This window comes from Amblyomma mixtum, chromosome 4 (assembly GCF_055824585.1).
Source record: "Amblyomma mixtum isolate Tamu chromosome 4, ASM5582458v1, whole genome shotgun sequence".
NCBI lineage: Eukaryota > Metazoa > Arthropoda > Arachnida > Ixodida > Ixodidae > Amblyomma > Amblyomma mixtum.
This window is the reverse complement of record NC_143015.1, coordinates 129,511,025-129,529,616: the sequence shown is the minus strand read 5'-3', so window position 1 is coordinate 129,529,616 and position 18,592 is coordinate 129,511,025. Positions and strand designations below refer to the sequence as shown.

At 45.0% G+C, this 18,592-nt stretch overlaps 1 protein-coding gene across 1 annotated transcript in view; it reads right to left on the bottom strand.

Annotated features, from left to right (window-relative positions):
- The window catches only part of LOC149348204 (organic cation transporter protein-like), a 26,548-nt gene extending 11,554 nt beyond the window's left edge, over positions 1 to 14,994 (bottom strand). The window contains exons 1-4 of the mRNA XM_089587995.1: positions 13,472 to 14,994; positions 10,136 to 10,236; positions 8,486 to 8,640; positions 6,078 to 6,246 (exon numbers count right to left, since the gene is read on the bottom strand). Coding sequence (XP_089444121.1) covers positions 6,078 to 6,246; positions 8,486 to 8,640; positions 10,136 to 10,236; positions 13,472 to 13,831 — 785 coding nt within the window. The 5' untranslated portion in view covers positions 13,832 to 14,994. The remainder of the gene's footprint in view (positions 1 to 6,077; positions 6,247 to 8,485; positions 8,641 to 10,135; positions 10,237 to 13,471) is intronic.
- Between the last annotated feature and the right edge of the window lie 3,598 nt (positions 14,995 to 18,592).

Sequence of the window (18,592 nt, the reverse complement as noted above, 5' to 3'; positions counted from 1 at the left end):
GAAGCATCTTTAAGGTTTCTTTGAATGATCCACAGTTTTCGCATCGCCGTTGAACAGATATCGGAAACGTGAGCTGACTATGTTATTCAGTTAGAAATTGTCACTTCTAAGTACTTATACTTCCGTACTTTTGAAACAGATGTACCATCAAGCATGTGTGGGAACGTACTGGAATTTTTTTCCTGGTAATGCAGAGAAGTAATGTTTTGTTTTTCTGGTTGCAGTTAATTCTAGAAAACCAGGCCACGTCGGATGCTAAAATAGATAAACTGAGAACAGAAATGACCGAACTTAATGCAAAATGCGATAGGATGACTGCATTTCTTGATATTATCGAAGAAATGAACAAACGAATGCAAACTTTAGAGACCCTGGTTCGTCAGCAGGCAGATAAGTTGACTGAATACGAGAACAGGAGCAGAAGTAATAATCTTTTGGTTTTTGGTGTCAGAGAAGCAAAAGACGAATCAGATTCCGATCTGAGGGAAGCAGTGGTTCAGAAGATATTTAATGAAAAATTGGGCGTTCAGGCGAAAACTATAGACAGAATTCATCGTATAGGCAAGAAAAAAACTGGTAGCCATAGACCTGTCATTATGCACTTTTTCGACTCTAGAGAAAGAGAGTTGGTATTTAAGAATTGCGGGAAGTTGAAAGGCGGCCCAATAAGTGTAAGCCCAGACTATGCGAAGGAAACAGTAGCAGTACGAAAAAAACTGTGGCAAAGTAGTAAAGCAGAAAGAGATAATGGAACAAAGGTCAAACTGATACATGATAAACTTAAGATTAACAACACCATTTACGCATGGGATCATGAACGACAAGAGCGTTGTCTGTACCGAACCCACCAAGATAAGATAGGACGATCCAAAGTTAACGATGAGTCTGCTGGTCACAGTTCGCTATCCCCGACCAAATCAACTGCAGATTCTGATGATCATTGCGATTGCTCGCAAATATAGCTCAGAATTATTCTGTTAAACGCCCGCAGTGTAGCAAACAAAACAACTGATTTAGAACATTTGCTAATTTTCGAGAACCCTGACTTATTGTTAATAACCGAGACCTGGTTACATGAGGGAATTAGTAACGATAGCATTTTCCCACCAGGCTACCATGTTTTTAGATGGGATAGAAATTCTAAAGGAGGGGGGGGTGGCTATTGTTATGAAAAGCACAGTATCTGCAGTCGCTCTTAACTGCAGCCTTTCTGAAATGGTGTGGTGCAAGGTTTCTTGTGGGAACCTTGTACATTTAGTAGGTGTTGTGTACAGGCCGCCTTCTACATCTCCTGAATTTTTGGATGAATTGCTTTTGTTCCTTAACTCTCATGTAAATATGAACACCAGACTGATAATGGCTGGCGACTTCAATTTGCCACATATTAATTGGGAAGCTTTGTCAACAGGTAATGTAGAAATAAGCAGTGCGAATAAAGTAATGGAAATTATGTTTACTCATAACCTTAAGCAAATAGTAAAGGATTTTACAAGGGTATACATCAAGGTCCCAGTCATTGTTGGACTTGGTTTTCTTATCCCCTAAAGTGGCAGACCACACTATATCTGTCGAGCCGGGTTTATCTGACCACAAGATGATCTGTTTGAATGTGCGGTTGAACACACAAGTCCGCAAAAAATCGCATGTTTTAATACGGGTCAAAGATTACAGCCGGGCAGACGATACGTCTATCTTAGACGTCTTAGAAGAAAACTTGAATCAGTTTGAAACTGCATCACACCATGAAAGTGTCGAAGAATTGTGGCAACGTTTTAAGGGCACACTAAAATATTGCATTGATAGGTTTGTTCCCACTCGCTCAAAGAAATCGAAGCAGCTCAATCCTTGGATCACTAGAGAGATCATTCAGTTAAAGCGCAAGGTAAAAAGGCTACGAAAGCAAAAAAATAGAGCGACAGAACTTTCAAACATCAAAAAGAAGCTCAAAACAGTGTTATTAGATTCGAAAAAAACTTTCTTCAATACAACACTGACTAATTTTCTCACAAGCTCACCACAAAATTTCTGGCGATATTTTACAGCGAAAAAGAACGCAATCACACAGGTAATGGATGGGGACGATGAAGTGACTGATAAAAACAATATTGCAAATCTGTTTAATGATTTCTTCCAGTCGGTCTTTAGTAGGGATTACAATGACATTGAGAGTGATCATACAACAATTTACACGTTGCCATACTCAATGCACGAGATTCGCATCAATAGGGAGGGCATCTGTCAGCAGCTGCTGTCTCTGGACTTGAAGAAATCGAGCGGTCCCTATGAAATACCGACGGAATTCCTTAAACGGTATGCTGAGTGGTTATCATATTATTTGCAAATTTTATTTGAAAAGTCATTGCGGGATCATTCTTTACCTCGTGACTGGCGCAGCGCAATAGTAGTTCCGGTATTTAAAGGCGGTCGGTAATCGACTTCTTGTAAAAAACTACAGGCCAGTTTCACTCACTTCCGTATGTTGCAAGGTTTTTGAACACATAATAGCTAAACACATCCTTCATTTTTTGGAAATAAATGACCTATTGTGTCCATTTCAGCATGGTTTTCGGACCGGCCTTTCGACAGTGACGCAGTTAATTGAAACAGTGAACGACTTTTGCAAGGCTATAGATGAACGTCAGCAGGTAGATGTGGTCTGTGTAGACTTCTCGAAGGCTTTCGATAAAGTTCCGCATCATAAGCTTATTTTTAAACTACGCAGATTAGGAATCGCTGAAAATATAGTACTATGGATTCAGGCCTATCTAAGTAACCGCTGTCAAGTCGTCAAAATAGAAAGTGCAGTATCGAATAGGCGTGAAGTTCTGTCGGGGGTGCCACAGGGCTCCGTTTTAGGTCCGCTTTTGTTTTTATTGTATATAAATGATATTTCTGCTACGTCGAATCGCCTGTCAGAATGAAACTTTTTGCCGATGATTGCTTAATTTACTCTCCTGTGGCTTCCCCGGCAGATCAGATGAACATAAATAGGTGTCTTCAGTCGTTAAACTCGTGGTGCCTGAAATGGGGTACGGAAATAAACTACCAAAAATCTAATTACATGCAAGTAACAAGGAAGCAGAATGTTATGATGTTTCGATACAATATCGGTGAAAATTCCTTAGATCAAGTAAAGTGTCTCAAGTACTTGGGAGTGACATTAACAAATAATCTTGACTGGCGCACCCATATTGAAAATGTCTATTTAAAAGCCTACCAGAAGCTCTGTTTCCTGAGGAGGAAGTTGCCGAATGCGACTAGAGAAATTAAATTGATTGCGTACAAGACATTCGTGCGGCCAATCATAGAGTACGCAAGTGCAGTGTGGAGTCCTCATCAAAAGGGTTTAAAACGGAAACTGGAAAGATTGCAAAGGATGTCAGCACGTTTTATATGCTCTAAATACCGCCGCACTGATTCAGTCACAGCAATGCTAAAAGAGTGTCAGTTAGAATCACTAGAAGTAAGAAGAACAAAGCAGAAATTGAAACTTTTTTTTCTGATAATGAATGATAAAGTCAAAGTTAATAAACATCACTATGTTACACCTCCCCTGAAGCGTTGCCCTCGGAAAAATCACAGTAAGGTATTACACCCTATTATTACACGTACTGATGTCTATCGCTACTCCTTTTTTCCCGATGCTGTAGAAATTTGGAATCAACTACCAAGTGACGTTGTGGACCAAACAGATGTAGACAAATTTGTGATAGGTGTGAACGCATTCCTGGAAGATTGCTGTGCAAATCTGTAATTCTGTGCATTTGAGTGTTTCTTTTTTTAGCGAAGAGAATTGCGCTTGTGTGTGTATATGTTTCCCTCCCTGTAATGACCCTCATGCAGAGGGTTAACAGTATGAATAAATAAATAATGCGCAGAAGTACTGATTTTTTTTCGAGTTCACTAATCGCGAGCTGCCCTCCAGGCCCATGTATTAAAATGCGCTCCTCTTGTTTATTTCATGTTTCATACCCTCAAAGCCCAGGTCGGGAGCCAGAACATGGAGTGGAGTACAGAAGTGAATAAGCGTATTATGAAACTAGCAAATGATGATGATAATGATAATGTCATCAGGCTTAATGGCACATACCCACGGCGGGGGATTGGCCAGGGTGCATAGCGGATAGTACACTGAACGTGCCACTTTCTCTTCTTCAACTCACATGCAAACTACCACACATAATACATAGAAATATCTGAATTGAGCATAACTAAATACAGTGCAGTAGGTCGAAATCGGAACACCGAATGGCGCGCTTCATCACCGTTAATAATCTAAGTTCACTGAAGAAGTTCCAATCTCATAAGTCTCCAAAAAATTCAGGGGGGCACTTTGTTGACCTAAAGTGTGTTGATGCGAAAGCGTTTAGCGCGGGGTTGCTGCTTCTGTCACAGATGTGTGGTTAAGATGTTAATTGAGTACACAATTGTTTACGACTCTTAAATGCTGGAGACACTGGAGGGCGTTTGGGAGGCATCCGTCTGATTCGACGCCTTTCTGCGAACACTCCCCAGCGTCCTAGACAAGGAGAGCTACATATGCGTTGGCAGGAAGTAGCGTAGCCCGGTGTGTAACTTAAAAAAGAAAGTCTTTACTCCTGGTGGCACCTGCATTTTCTTCACCCTTTTTAAAACATCCCCTCCCGGGCCTCCACTGTACAAGGCCCTGTACATGGGCTCTGGGAAAACAATATCACAAAGATCATTGTACAACTTTTTCCTTTTGCTTTTCCACAAATAATCGGTGGAAAAACGTGCCGAAAGAAACCGAACGCTTGCTACAATCAGTTTAAAAGTTTAAAAGTTAAAGTTTAAAAGTTTAAAGTTTAAAAGTTACCAGTTAAAAAGTTTCTAGAGGGAAAGGATTTCTTTTTACCGTGGGGATCGAACTGCTTAATTTGTAAACAGCCTGAAACAATAGACCATGTTTTTTGCATTGCTGGGAAGGGGTTTATTTTTGGGACGTGTTACAAAGGACCATAAAGAAAGAGCTACCACTTGACGCGCACGGAATTCGCTATTTAAGCACTGATAATGAGGATGGGGCACCTTTTGATCTCATAATGCTCTTGGGCCTCCACTGTATATGGCGCTCCAGAATGGCAGGCTACCATTGTGACAAAGACGCACGACCGGCCCGAATTTATTTTCGGGAAAGCATGGACTGGTTTCATGCAATCCAAAAAGCAGCTGCGGAGCCTCCCGAGTGGCTCTCAAGACTAGAGCCGTTGTGTATGTTGCGGGAATTTTAAGCTGACGAAGCCAGTCTCGTGCTGGCTGACCACGACAGTGTCGTATGTATATAGCGTTATGTGTATTTTTGTTGTGCAATGTCATGAGCCAAAGACAGGCAATAAAGAAAAAAAAGCAGGAAGTAGCGTAGCCAGTAGCACGCTCGACTGCGGTACAGAAGGATGGCGGTTCGAATCCCATCGTGCACAAAGATTTTTTTTTTCTAGTCTGACTAGAAAAAGCGTGACACCTCTGCTGACAAACTTCTGTCGACAACAATGAGGCATTAAAGGCTTTCGCCTTAATAAACCCAGTCCTGCGCAAGCTGCGGGCCCCGTGTAGTCTTGCAAACTTCCTGATCTCATCCGCCCACCTGACTGGTGCTCACAGCTGCGTCTGCCTTATAATGCAATACACTCCTTACGCTTAAGCGGCCATCGTTTATCTGCCATTCGCATTGCATTACCGCGTAAAAACGATACTGTAATGAAATAAATGCTTGCGCAATCATTTGCACGCAGCAAAGAAAAAAGATGCCCAGGCTTAGCTTGGTTAAGCCAAGAATGCGTTGCATATTGCGCGGTCTTTTTGCGCGAGGTATTGCTTGGCGGCACTCGATTTTCTCAGCAGCTTTTCCTCCGTGACGTATGGATGGATAGATGGATGGATAGGAGCGCCCCCTTTGAAACGGGGCGGTGGCAACCGCCACCATGCTCAGCCGTCCCTTTTTTTTCTTTTTTTTTCTTTTTTCCACGTGGTTTGGTGGCTGCCCGGCCGCGCCCAAGGGCTGAACTGAGTGATTGCAATATTCTACGCATAAAAACTGTCTGACTTTCTTTGCTCACCACGACCAAACTAAGAGGATCAGAAGAGGCACAGTAATAGCTCCCTGCAAGGTTCTCCAGTCCTGAAGGAACCAAGCGAAGCCAGGTAGAATGATGAGGCCCACAGCAAAGCCCAGGCTGAACGCCACTGCTGTGGTAGTCCTCTTCTTGGGACCAATAACCTCCATCACTGAAAAGAGCGAAGTGAAAAGGGTCACATTTGATTCATAATTAAGGCAGTTATACCAGGTACAGAGTTCGCAAAAAATGCGGGTGTATACCTCAGTTCGGTATCTGCATAACACGCCGAGCGCCAAAGGTCGTCAATCGGCATTCACAAGAAGATGTGCAGAATTCAATAAGAAAGAAGTGTTTCACTCTGTGTGGAATCCTACAAGGCTGATATTCCTCACTTTTTATATTTATGTCGATCGCGCTGCGATCTATTTCTTCTGATCAGCCCTTCACTTGCGCCAGTAGCCCGATTACATCAAGAGGATAGCAAGCAGATGAAAACTGGCCACAATGAGAAATGAACAAGGTATGTGGTAATCCCGGATAGTGACTCGTTGTAGTCACGACGCCCTGACACGCCCAGATTGTTCAACGGTTCGTGAGCCGCTTCCTGATTTAACCTCTTATTTGCCATTCGCCATTTCTGGTCCAAAAAAAGACTCTTCCAAACGCCTCCTAACAGCTTCCTCGTTATACTATCAATTTATACTCGCAATAACGGCCTGTTAGGCCAGGTTATAAGGCTATGATAAAAAGAAATAGAGGACAAAGCGCAGAAGCAGGGCTCTCTTGCTAGCTGTTCGTTTTCTGCTGCACTGGTGATGTTTTCTCGCCTATTCTCCTCTTCATCTTCTCTGGCTGGAGCAATTAAGGTTTAGAGAGCTGTAAAATCTCTTCACAGCGCATTCGGCGTTATCTATCGCCTACACCCGTATCTGCGCGCAGCTGTTATACGACTGCGTTAGGGGCACGGCGAAGACTAAACAAGCAGGTTAAAGGTGCGCTGAAGAGGAATCTGAACTCGTCTTTTTGCCACGGGAACTCAATCTACGCGTTCTGAGCATTCTTGGAAACTTCGATTTATGGACCTGTGTGGCCGATTTTCCTAATTAAATCGAATTAATGTCCGGCTCCCGCCTTTTTTTTTTTTTTAATTCTCCCTCGTACAGTGGGCGGAGTCGACCAACGCGCGGAGTGCCTTTCACCCAGTCCCATGGCGGCTTGCCGCTCTGCCATCGGCGGAGTAATACGTAGTAATCCGCAGAAGCAAATAGTCCACGCGTATATTTATTTCTGTGGGCTTATTTTGCGGCTATATTATCTGCGAATGAAACTATTTATTCACGGAAACCTAAAAAACAACATAAAGCGAAAGCAAAGCCTCCACGGAGCTGGCTGAAAGGCATTCCACGCGTTGGTCGACTCCGCCCACCGTACGAGGGAGAATTCAAAAATAAAGGCGGGAGCCGGACGTTAATTCGATTTAATTAGAGAAATCGGCCACACAGGGCAATAAGTAGAAGTTTCTAAGGATGCTCGGAACGTGTAGATCGAGTTCCCGCGGCAAAAAGGCGAGTTCAAATTCCTCTTCAGTGCACCTTTAATGATGATGTCCAGATTAAAGTACACTATTCCTGGTCGAAACCGAGCACGAGAAAGGGGCGCTTTGGGATTTACAGTACAAATGGCAATCAGATTCACGAGCCAGGAAGGTTTGAAGCGCTCTCTTGTTACATTAACGCGCTACTTTTGTCACAAATAAGTAGGCCATCGAGTTTGCGTCAAGTACGTATGGTTTATCTTGTTTGCGTTGGCAGCGCTCCAAATCTCACTAGTGTAAAGTAAACTAAAGTCCTCGTCTTCCAAAAGCTTTCGAGCTCAAGCGCTTTTAAAGAAGCCGTCCCACGTGATCCAATACCAAACCGTACGGTTTCTACGTTTCTCACACGGGATATATGAATAAAAATATAACATCGAAAGATTCTTTTATAACCACAATGGCGATTGTTTGTATAAGTGTCTCCACCATGCTTTTATACCAACGTCGGTGACTTTAACACCGTAAAGTTTTTTTTGCGACCGCAGTGTGGCTGTATTTATGCAAGTCTTCAACATCCTTGCATGGCAGTGTAGATGTATATGTGACGCTCGAGCTTTTTCTTACAGCTACAGCACGGCTGACAAGATGTGTGTCAAACTTCCTTTTAAGCTAGTGTTGAATTATGCCTTACATTCGCACCTGAAGCTTCTTTTATGGCCGGAGGGCAGTTGTCTGTGTAGATGTCCTCAAACGTTAACGTCTTTTTCGCGCCAATATGTTCCTGAGATTGCCGTGAAGGTGGTTTCCGCAAACTCCGCCTAACATGATATAGTGAAAAACAGAGCATAAAGTAGAAAATAACAACTGGACTCACAGAGGCAGAAGGACGCGGTCTGTCCCAGACCAAGGCCAAGGCCCAGAAGCCCCCTGGATACCAGGAGGAGTGAGAACCACGGAGACACCGCGACACACACGCTTCCTATGATACTGCACCCGTAGCCGGCTATCACCATCGGTCGACGCCCCAGCCTGGCATTGTCAGCCACGACCATGTAGCAAAAGGGGAAGAAAAAAAAACGGGGAATGCAGATATTCTGACATTGTTGCAAAGGTCCGAAAGAAGTCAGAATGACTATAAAAGGTTCATAAAAGTCCTGCGGACTCATAAGACGTGTCCTCTTTATTAATGCAAGTTTTTTGCAATCTCCTTAACTCCCACTACGCATTTATTTATTCCAAAACGTAGTAACTATAAATAACGTCTGCTGGTGTTTATTTGGAGGCGGGATTAGCTTTACATTCAATATGCCAGCAACTGTACGATTGTCTCTTAATAAAACAGGAAACTTTCTCCTAGCAATCGCCCAGAAGGTAAGCTTCCGCTAAGAATTTCACGTGTCGTTTAGTTACATCGCGTCGCTCAGATTGTGAACCCTCCAGGTACACAATGGGAATGACGTTGTCAGATCGTACATTCTAGCCTTTGAGTTTGCGCTTAACTTTCTCACGCTCGTCACGACAGCGTGGGCACCCTGAAAGTAAATTATGCTTATCCCCACATCTGTGAAATTCCCGAACAGTGGTGCTGTGGTGCGGTGAATCTTGTGCAGGTATACCGGCGCCAGATAAAAGAAAGAAATGGAAAGTGGAGTCCCTCATATGTATAGGTTCTGAAAATCTTGGAATTCTATTAGGACTTCTCGGAGAATTGGCGACCACGTTTATTTTAAGGTTTGCTGATTTTGCGCTGATCTGGTCAAATGTTTAGGGGAATCCCCCAATGTGGAGTAGATTTGTAATAAGGGAGTAATTACTCATTGGCATCCACCCAAGCGCAGCCATACGGCTACAAAGGAAAGCTATACAGCTTTCTCAGAAACTTCGTAGTTAAAGAAAAATTCGTCCTGGTCCGGGGTTCGAACCCGGAACCACCGCCACACCGGAGCAGTCGCTCTACCAATTGAGCTAACCGGGACGGCAAGCTTATGGTAGGGCGAGAGCGAATTGATCAGTAACTCGAAGTGGGAAGAGTGTTGGTCAAATGTTTCATCAAGCATATTCAATATTAAAGCATATTCATTAAGTCAATCATTTCATCAAGATGTCCCTTCACGACATTATGATAGGATGGCAGCACGGTGTACCGCCCTCACGCCCCTGCATTAGACACCTTTAGCATACCGTATACCGTGTTACCGCTAGCGGTACCTGAGTACCGGGAGCCCGCCCACCACCAATACGCATGCGCAGATTGCCTTGGCGGCGCCAGATGGCGCCACGTCCCCGTCAGCTGCACGCGCGCGGGGAGCATCGCGACCAATCAGCGTGGGTTCAGCGGCGGTGGGCGGGCACCCGATACCCCGGTAACGGTAACACGGTACACGGTATGCTAAAGGTGTCTATTGTCACCGTGCAGCGCTTTGCTCGTCTCTCCTAGAAGACACGTCTTTGTAACGTCCTTCAAACTACGTGGCTCTCGAGGCCGCTTATAGCTCGTGACATAAAAAAGCATAGAAAAACTAACCTGTCTCCGAGGGAGGAGAGCAGAGTTCCAACGAGCATTCCAGCCATCGTGGCCGTTTGTACCAGACTTCTCATCCAAGCACGGTCACACACGAGGTCCCACTGCATGAAGAGGCAACTTGGTTCACAAGCGATGTTATGGTTACCTGTCCACTTGCAGCGGCTGCGCTCGTTTTTTGACCGAAAGTCTCGTATTAATAATAATCTTTATAAAAGTAGAATTTATTTCCATCAGTACAGGGTGATGGAGGAGGTGACAATAAAACAGACGGGCTAGGTTCTCACCCGGCCACCACTGACAACAATAAAGAAATGGTTGCCAGCTTCAGATTCATACAGTCTGTACATTCTAGTGCGGGGCGTCTCAGATTCCTTGTCAGAACTGTCGGGTTCTGACCCCCCGAGATCCCCCTGACTTTAAATTTTGCACACAAACGGACGAGATGAAGGAAATGGAAGATACGGTATAAAATAGAAAATACGAATAACATGATACTTTAAAGATACATTAAAAGTTTGGAACAAAATTGAGAGTTCAGTCAAAGGTATTGATAACTAGTGCAACTCTGGTCCAAAGCTTCAGTTCATGAGAGTGCTATGCCACTTACTGCATTTAGATCAACTGCTTAAAACATTAAGGGTAAATCATGAGAGGGTTTTGGCTAATTAGTGAAACGGCATAAATAACAAGTAGCGCAATAAACACTGTAGAACAGGCACCACCATGTTTTTCTTTTATCGCCATAGCTCTATAAAGGCCCCGTTCACTAGAAAAGACGGTGGCGACGTTGTCGGCGTCGGTGTTGTGGGCGAAAAAATCGCGGGCATAGCTCTGGAAGGTGGTCCCCAGAGAGCAACCTAGGAGGCAGGTGGGCAACCTAGGTCACGTGACCTTGCATCGTCATCGCAGCCTGTCCACCGGATAGGGAGCAAACTGCCCACCCTGGCAGGTGGCAGTTAAATTAATAATTGGTCGTTAGGGAAGAGAAACCTGAGCCGCACAAGGTGCACCTCTGGGAGCACCTGCCATCGCAGGGCAGTGGCGCACCATTGTGCCAGGAGGGGTATGAGCACTACTAGGCATCTATGAATGTAGAGTAGAGTGAGACCTTCTTCGGCCTAACAAACCTAACACAAGCTTTGGAAATGGTTCAGAATAACTCTACTCGCTTCATTCTTTCTAACTATACCAGAACAGCAAGCATCAGTGCCATGAAATCTAGCCTTAGCTTACCATCCTTATCATCACGTCGCAAAATTTTTCGCCTTTCCCTTTTTCACAAGTTATTCTATCACCCGCAGTTTCATACCGAACTTATCTCACCCCCTCAGTACTTATCATCAAGACTAGATCACATTCATAAGGTTGGCATCCCTTTCTGCAGAACAAAAACTTTTTTTCAGTCATTCGTACCACGCACATCGAATGAGTGGAATCACCTTCCTTCTTTGACGGCCACCATCACCGATCATCTTTTATTCAAGAATGTCATAGCTAACATTGTTTAACTAGGATGTATTTTATACTGTGTTATTGTTTGTTTCTTTCCCTGAATGCCTTAGCTAACAATGTATGTGTAGTAGTCATGTTTGTACTTTCCCTGTTTAATTAACTCCTGTTTGTTAAATTTCATTTTTTGTAACCACTCCCCTCTGTAATGCCGTAATGGCCCTGAGGGTATAATAAATAAATAAAAAATAAATAAATAAATATGGAAATTAGCCCATTACGCTATCGTGTCATACCCTGAAGACTCAGCCGAAGTGTCCCCACAAATCTTTTTTTTTTTGTCTGGGCTGTTGCCACTCAAAACTAGGACAAATTGCTAATAGCCGCCCCTTTGTATTGTTGCCGTGAGTGTCTTTGTGCAGCTGAAAACAACAAATGCTAATGTGCATTCTTCTAAACCGGCGGAGATGCGCAATGGCGAAAAAAAAAATAGGGATGAAAAACGCCACAGTGCGCGGTGTGGGGTTTATCGCCTCCTTAGACCCCCTTTAGAGCATTTTTTTGTATCTTAGTAGTTCATCAACCGGTGTGGATGTATAAGCATTATTCAAGTTCGAAATCATTGTGCCCATTTCATTAGCTCCGTAGCTAAACTACTCTCACGCTTTCCATTATTCATGTAAGGATATTCCTTTGCTTAATCCCACTTTTAGGAACTAGGTTACACCCTTATTACATCTCGGAATTTTACACAATGGAGGACTTGCGGAGCGCCACCAACAGCTGAGAACGGAACCCGGAGACCACGCCTCGGCCCACTAGCCTCCCAAAACTGTCCACAGCACAAGCATGGATTCCAATTAGGAGCTTTGATACTACAAGAACTGTTATTACTCCTGCTTAGACCTTTTGGTATATTTCGTCCCCATGCTAGAAATGACCCCCGCAAACGGGATGGACTTCTAGAATTCTGGTTGTTTCGTGCCACCGGAAGGAAAAAGAACTGCTTCCGGTAGAGTTAATTGTGCCAGCACAGGGGCCTGTGTCACTTCAGCTTTTTCCTTCAGTAGCTGTTGTTTCACGACGTGGGGTTAATCGGTTCCCATTCGAAACGTGCACGACGTGACCCTGCCGTTCGACGCCTCTACTGATGTTGTGGTCCGAAAGAAGCCGGATAAACGAGACAAGCAAGTGGTCATTGCAAGATGCTATTTTGTGCACTCACCTGTTTTCACGGGGTTTTACTTTCTCAAGCAGATTTGCACCAGTAACCGCAAATAGCCACCACTTTGAAGCATATTCTTTCTACACCCCGTTATTTCTTGCCTCCTTTCTGTTTGCGGTCTTCAGTGGACACCAGCCTTACCGCGTCAGCAATATATAAAATCGCATCTTGTCCCATCTACTGCTACCTGCACTGCATGTAGCACTTGTGGGGCAGATAACCATCTCCTATTTTTGTGGCCGCCGCGGTGGGTCAGTGGTTACGGTGCCCGGCTGCTGATCCGAAAGACGCGGCTTCGATCCCGGCCGCGGCGGTCGCATTTAAATGGAGACGAAATGCCAGAGACCCACTACTGACCCCCGGACGGGATTTGATCCCGCGACCCTGAGGTCAGTCGCCGAACGCCAAAGACACTAAGCCAACCCTGCGGGCACCATATTTAAAAAAAAAAGCTCTACATTACGCATACTTACAACTGGCTAGAGTAAAAGAATGTTTTTCTTAAAAGAAGCTTTCCTGAAGCATTTTCCATTTCTAGGCCATTGTAGCCCTTGGAAGCACGCTACGTTAGCTTACCTTGAGCAGAAGGCGCTGGCACTCATCACATTTTTTCTCTCTTTCTTTTTTAAGTGGAAAAGAACGCAAAATTTTTATGTACTTACTTCCTGCACTAAGGAGCTCTGGTAGTAGCTCTGCCCATACTCCCAACGTTGGCAGGGAACAGGAGTGTTTCCGAATACCGGAAGCCCGTCCCCAGAAACCTCGAAGTCGAACGTTCGGCACCGACTGGAGCGAAGCAAAGCAGCATCGGATGACGAGTTGGGCAGCATCATCGCCTTCCACTGCTCGGTCGTCACGTTTCCAGCGATGCCTTCAGGCCTAGCGCACCAGTACTCCACTGCCGGCAGGAAGAAACTGTAGATGACGAGGTGAAGACCGTTAGGGGCTCCTCGGAGCAGGCAGAACAGGTAGACGTTCCTCTGGAACTTGCCGTAGTCGCCGATCACGCTTGTCACGTCCATCGCTGCCTATTTAGTCGCTCTCGATAGATCTCTAAATATTCTGCAATACTCTCCACAGTGCACTCTCACTATAAGTCAACTGCCTTAGAGGCTGAAGCGAACGAGGTCTGCGTCGTCCGGTGTCCCTGAAGCAGGCCTTGCGGACGGCTTGACAGTGGTAGCGCCTAATGGCTTCTTCCGTTGAAAAGTACAAACCCTCGCCCAACTTGCAGCCAACCACCAGCTACTTTCGATAATCTTCGAACTTTGTCCAAGAATTCTGTGGCTGAAACCTAGACTATCTCACGCACTGCTGTTGTTCTTGAAACAGTCCCTCTACGTCTCCATCCCTTACACATATTCACTTATTAGATCAAGCTACCATTATCGAAGATGTTTTTCTTGTATCTAGAAAAATCTGTGCGAGCTTATTGTTCCTCTGTTGGCCACTGGTTAGCTCTGTCTGACGTCCTCAGTTTGAACAGCTAGAAGGTGGCTCAGGTTGAGTATTTGTCGTCCTTGCAAATCACTGCTCGGGTTTCACCGACGAATCTCCGTTCTGTTATTCATCGATCAACGTTCTTCCTTGCTGCAGTGTTTTCCTTGGTGCAGTGAATAACTTCTCTGGAGTTATTCCCTAGGTGCTTCATTACTCATGGACTCACTGCTTCCCACGTCGAACCCCAGCGCTGTTCAAGTCCTCGTCGGTTGTTCCAATCGCGTGAAAGATTCCCGTTAGACTATAAGACGAATCCGGCACATGCACTCAGCTGGAGCGATTACTTGGAGTCAGTTGTAAAGCTTTTTTATCATCTTACCTTGTCACGCGTCATACCAGCGTGGTGCACACTTGCCTTTCTATTTAACGACGGAGCGGGAGTCAGGAAACGGGCACCTAAAACGGCACCAGCTTGGTTCTCTTGATTCAGAAGCACATGAGAAATGTAGTCACCGCCTGCACATTGACTGTAAAGCGACGTCGGTGTGGTGTGGTCAAGCTGTAAGCCTGTGCTCTTCCTCCGAAACTCCGCTCGAGGTCAGTGCCGATAAGTGTGTGCCTTATCTAAATAACCTCATAATACTGCCTTACAGAGAAGCGTCGCCGTCGACTGCCCCATTCTTTTTATGACACCAATACCTGCGAGAACTAGCGGTTTCTTTCTTTATAAGGTTACGCGATGCACCCCCATAATGCTGCCCCACGAGCCGACATCGCAGCCAGTTGCCCCGTTCACTTTATCAGTCCACAACTTGCCCACAAGGTGTCTTTGTCGACTGGGTCCCGAGGTGAGCCTCCATTCGCCTTGGGTGGCGCTGCTGCAAGCTCAGATAAAGGGTACATAGAGCCGGATGTTAGGACGTCAGGCGAGCTTGATGTTAATCAAGACACATACACCCACTGTCAACAGCCTTTGAGGTCACCACTATAAGGTCATCGCTCTATGACCGCGTGACTTCTGTACGCGCTTTACACTATAGTCGATTACAACTTAAGAACGCAGCGGCTTTTCCCCGTCAAAGGACCCCCTTCCAGGCAATGGCGTAGGCCAATTCTCATAACCCTGCTAGTGTGACAATGCAGGGAGCGGTGCCACAATGGAGAGAGGGCTCTATCCCCGACTATAAAGGGGGAGGGGGGGGGGGACTATCACATTTCATCTACCACTCCCTGCTTTGTGACACTGGCATGGTCATGAGAATCGGCCGGCTCCGTTGGCTTAAAGGGGGTCCTTTGACGGGGAAAAGCCGCTGCCTTATTAAGTTGTATCCGACTACAGTTTGTTTCAAAGCCCGTTCGTTAGATAAATATTACGACATCCTACTTAGCACTACACAAGCGATCTGCGTGCTTCTCTGGGAAGATCTCATTATTTCTCCGCCAGCGATGTCCAAGATTTCCGGCGCAACCGTTTGCCTCTAACGAAGGTCGGGAGAAGGTGCTCGCAAGAAATTCATCGAAAAAAATTTCCATAGTCTGGGAATAAAATTGAAGCCTCTTATTGTGACTAAAACCGGCGTATTATGTCATTATTAACTTCATCTCATTGTTGTCAATCGCTCAGAGTATGGACATTCTTTCCACCTCGTAAGTAATATGCAGTGCTGATTTCTTTTAAGTAGATAAAATGAAATGAAAGAATAACTCCCTTAAAAAAACTCTGTTAGGCCTCCTAGCACAACATCGGTTTGGCCACAGCGAAGCACGGTCGCTTAAATATTTTTGCGCAGTTATCACCGACTAATGTGTTCAATACTAAGTCGAAGCACTCGGATGCGTTACCCAGAGAGAAGGCATTCATTTTCACAGCGAAGCATGAGTGCTACTTCCATGACGTCGTCATTATAAATTTAAGCCTGCACAGACATTAGGTGCCGAAAGAAAGTATAAAAGACAATATAATCCCAAATGAGATCCTGCACTTTTCTTCTCCTTCAGACAGGAGGTATTACAGCGGCAACGGTCACCATAAACCTGAAACCCATTTCGCAGTTAGTAAACTACAGCAGCTGTAGTAAAGTGCTATAGTCACACGTACCTGGCCTCATGTTTCATGCCAGTAGCCCAGCGTTGTATATTAAATTCTGCTGATCCTTTCTAAAGATCCAGTCAGCATGACATCTTAAGGAGGTTTAATTCATCCTGAAACATACACACACACACAAATGTGTCTCCTTTCATTACATGCTGAGTTATCGTAGAGGTGTACTTAATATAAATGTTGGATCACATTAACAAAATGTCGAAAGCTAAAGACATTACTGGATCATGAAATTCGCGAATGACTATCTCAGAGCAGACCGTCGAAGCTGCTCCTCTATTAACGTGATATCTACTTTTGCTTGCAACCAGTACTCTGTCTCTGCGGCGAGAATTTTATCACAACGGAGCATTGCGAGAGCAATCAGATTAATCTGGGCGCCGGCACATGCCTCCGTTCCTGGCAACGAGACTGCACACGAGCTAGCCCGAGGTATTTACCGGCTGACTGGTTCGGGACCCCTCGACCAAGGGAGCGGAGAGCGCATGGTAAAATTCGGAGAGATTGCACAACACTGCGGACTAGAGCGCAGGCTGGCGCCGCCGTCACACGCGTCGTTAGATAATAAACAGCCGATAGCCTGGAGGCGACTCCAGACCTATACATGCCCGAATCCAGTCCCCGTGAACGCAATGTTCCCCGAATTAAGATCGGCTCAGTGTCAACACTGCGGTGAGAGGGGGTCCCTCGACCACATTGTCTGGAAAGGCTCTTTTTCACCGGGAAGAGCACTGAATATCGATAGTGAAGTAGCCTGGCAAGCCCTGCTGCGGAGCTCGGACCCCGAGACCCGGCGGGAACTCGTCCGACTGGCTGAGGAGGCCGCCGAGGAACAACACATCCCGGCCAGCATCCAAGACGGTGTCTCCCCTGACATCCTCGGCCTGCGGCCGGCGGTGTTGGGGCGCGCACGTTCTCTGTTGGACATTAAATGGTTGTTCTCTCTCTGGTAGACAAAAAAAACTTCAAGACAGCCATGTGTTCTGCAGTGATAAGGAGGGATTTTATTGAGTTGTGTACGAGGTTTGCTTCCATCTTTGACCTCGCTTCTCGCCTTATAATCAGTATGAGTGTGTGTTCAGATACCACGGGGCCACGCGCTTGTCGTCGCACGAAACAGGCATTTTGATATCGGCGCGGAAGCGTTCATAAACGTATAAACCTACCTTCCTTAACCGTCATCGCATTTTCCCACCGAATTATCCAAGAGACACCAGCCACAAAAATCTAATACCACAGCTGTGACATATTGAATCATTCTTTTGATCATGACTTGAGATGCCGCTGCAACTTGTATTTACAAACACTATCGGATAAAAAAAAACCATAAAGACAATTCAATCACAAACAGCAGAATAAGAAGATCCTGGTTCACGGAAATTAAACAACACTGGCGTGGTTAAATATCACTTCGAAATGGCGACGACCCTTCTTAAAAAGTGAAAGTGAAGTCTAGAAATGCTCCTGCTTGTATTTCTTTTCCTTCAGTTAACATTTTCGCGTCCTCTCTCTTGCGCCTGAAATTGTCCCGCTCGGATTTCATTCGTTCTTGATATCTGCGTTCTCGTTCGTGACTTAAAAACCTTTCGGAGAAGATTGCTTGCAGTCCTAGCTACCTATGCTCCGCGTCCACTTTTCTTGGGAAGCACAACCCAATCCATTCTCGGCAGTACTATTTCCGCACATACTCAAGGCAGTACGTAACTATGCAGCAGCTATAGGCAAACGAATTCCAGATGGGTATTATATTTTTAGGTTTCGCAAAGGCGTTTGACTGTGTTTTCCTCCAGAAGGTATTGTTAAAATAGTAGCCCATGCTTATAAATAGCGCATTGCTTACCTTGTTAGCGGTGTATCTTTCTTTCCCGCGCTAGTGTGACAGTTGAAGAAGTGCTTTCCAGGAAGGCGTAATCGGGCGTTCAGCAAGGTTCTGTTCTTGGGCCTCTTTTCTTTTTATTATCCACTGATGATATTTTCGACGAAGTGACCGAGAAAATAAATCTTTTTGCAGATGACTGCAATATTTACCAAGAAATTAAAAATTTAGATGATCAGTGTCTATTAAATTCTTCGCTAGCTAAAATAGAAAATTGGCCTACAACGTGGCATATGAAAATAAATGGGAAATAAACAGTAACAGTGACAATACGCAAAAGAAAACCCCTGGCGATGCCGTATTCCATTAATGGTCATCTCCTACCATCCATTCAAAGTAACAAATATTTGTGCTTAACTCTAATTC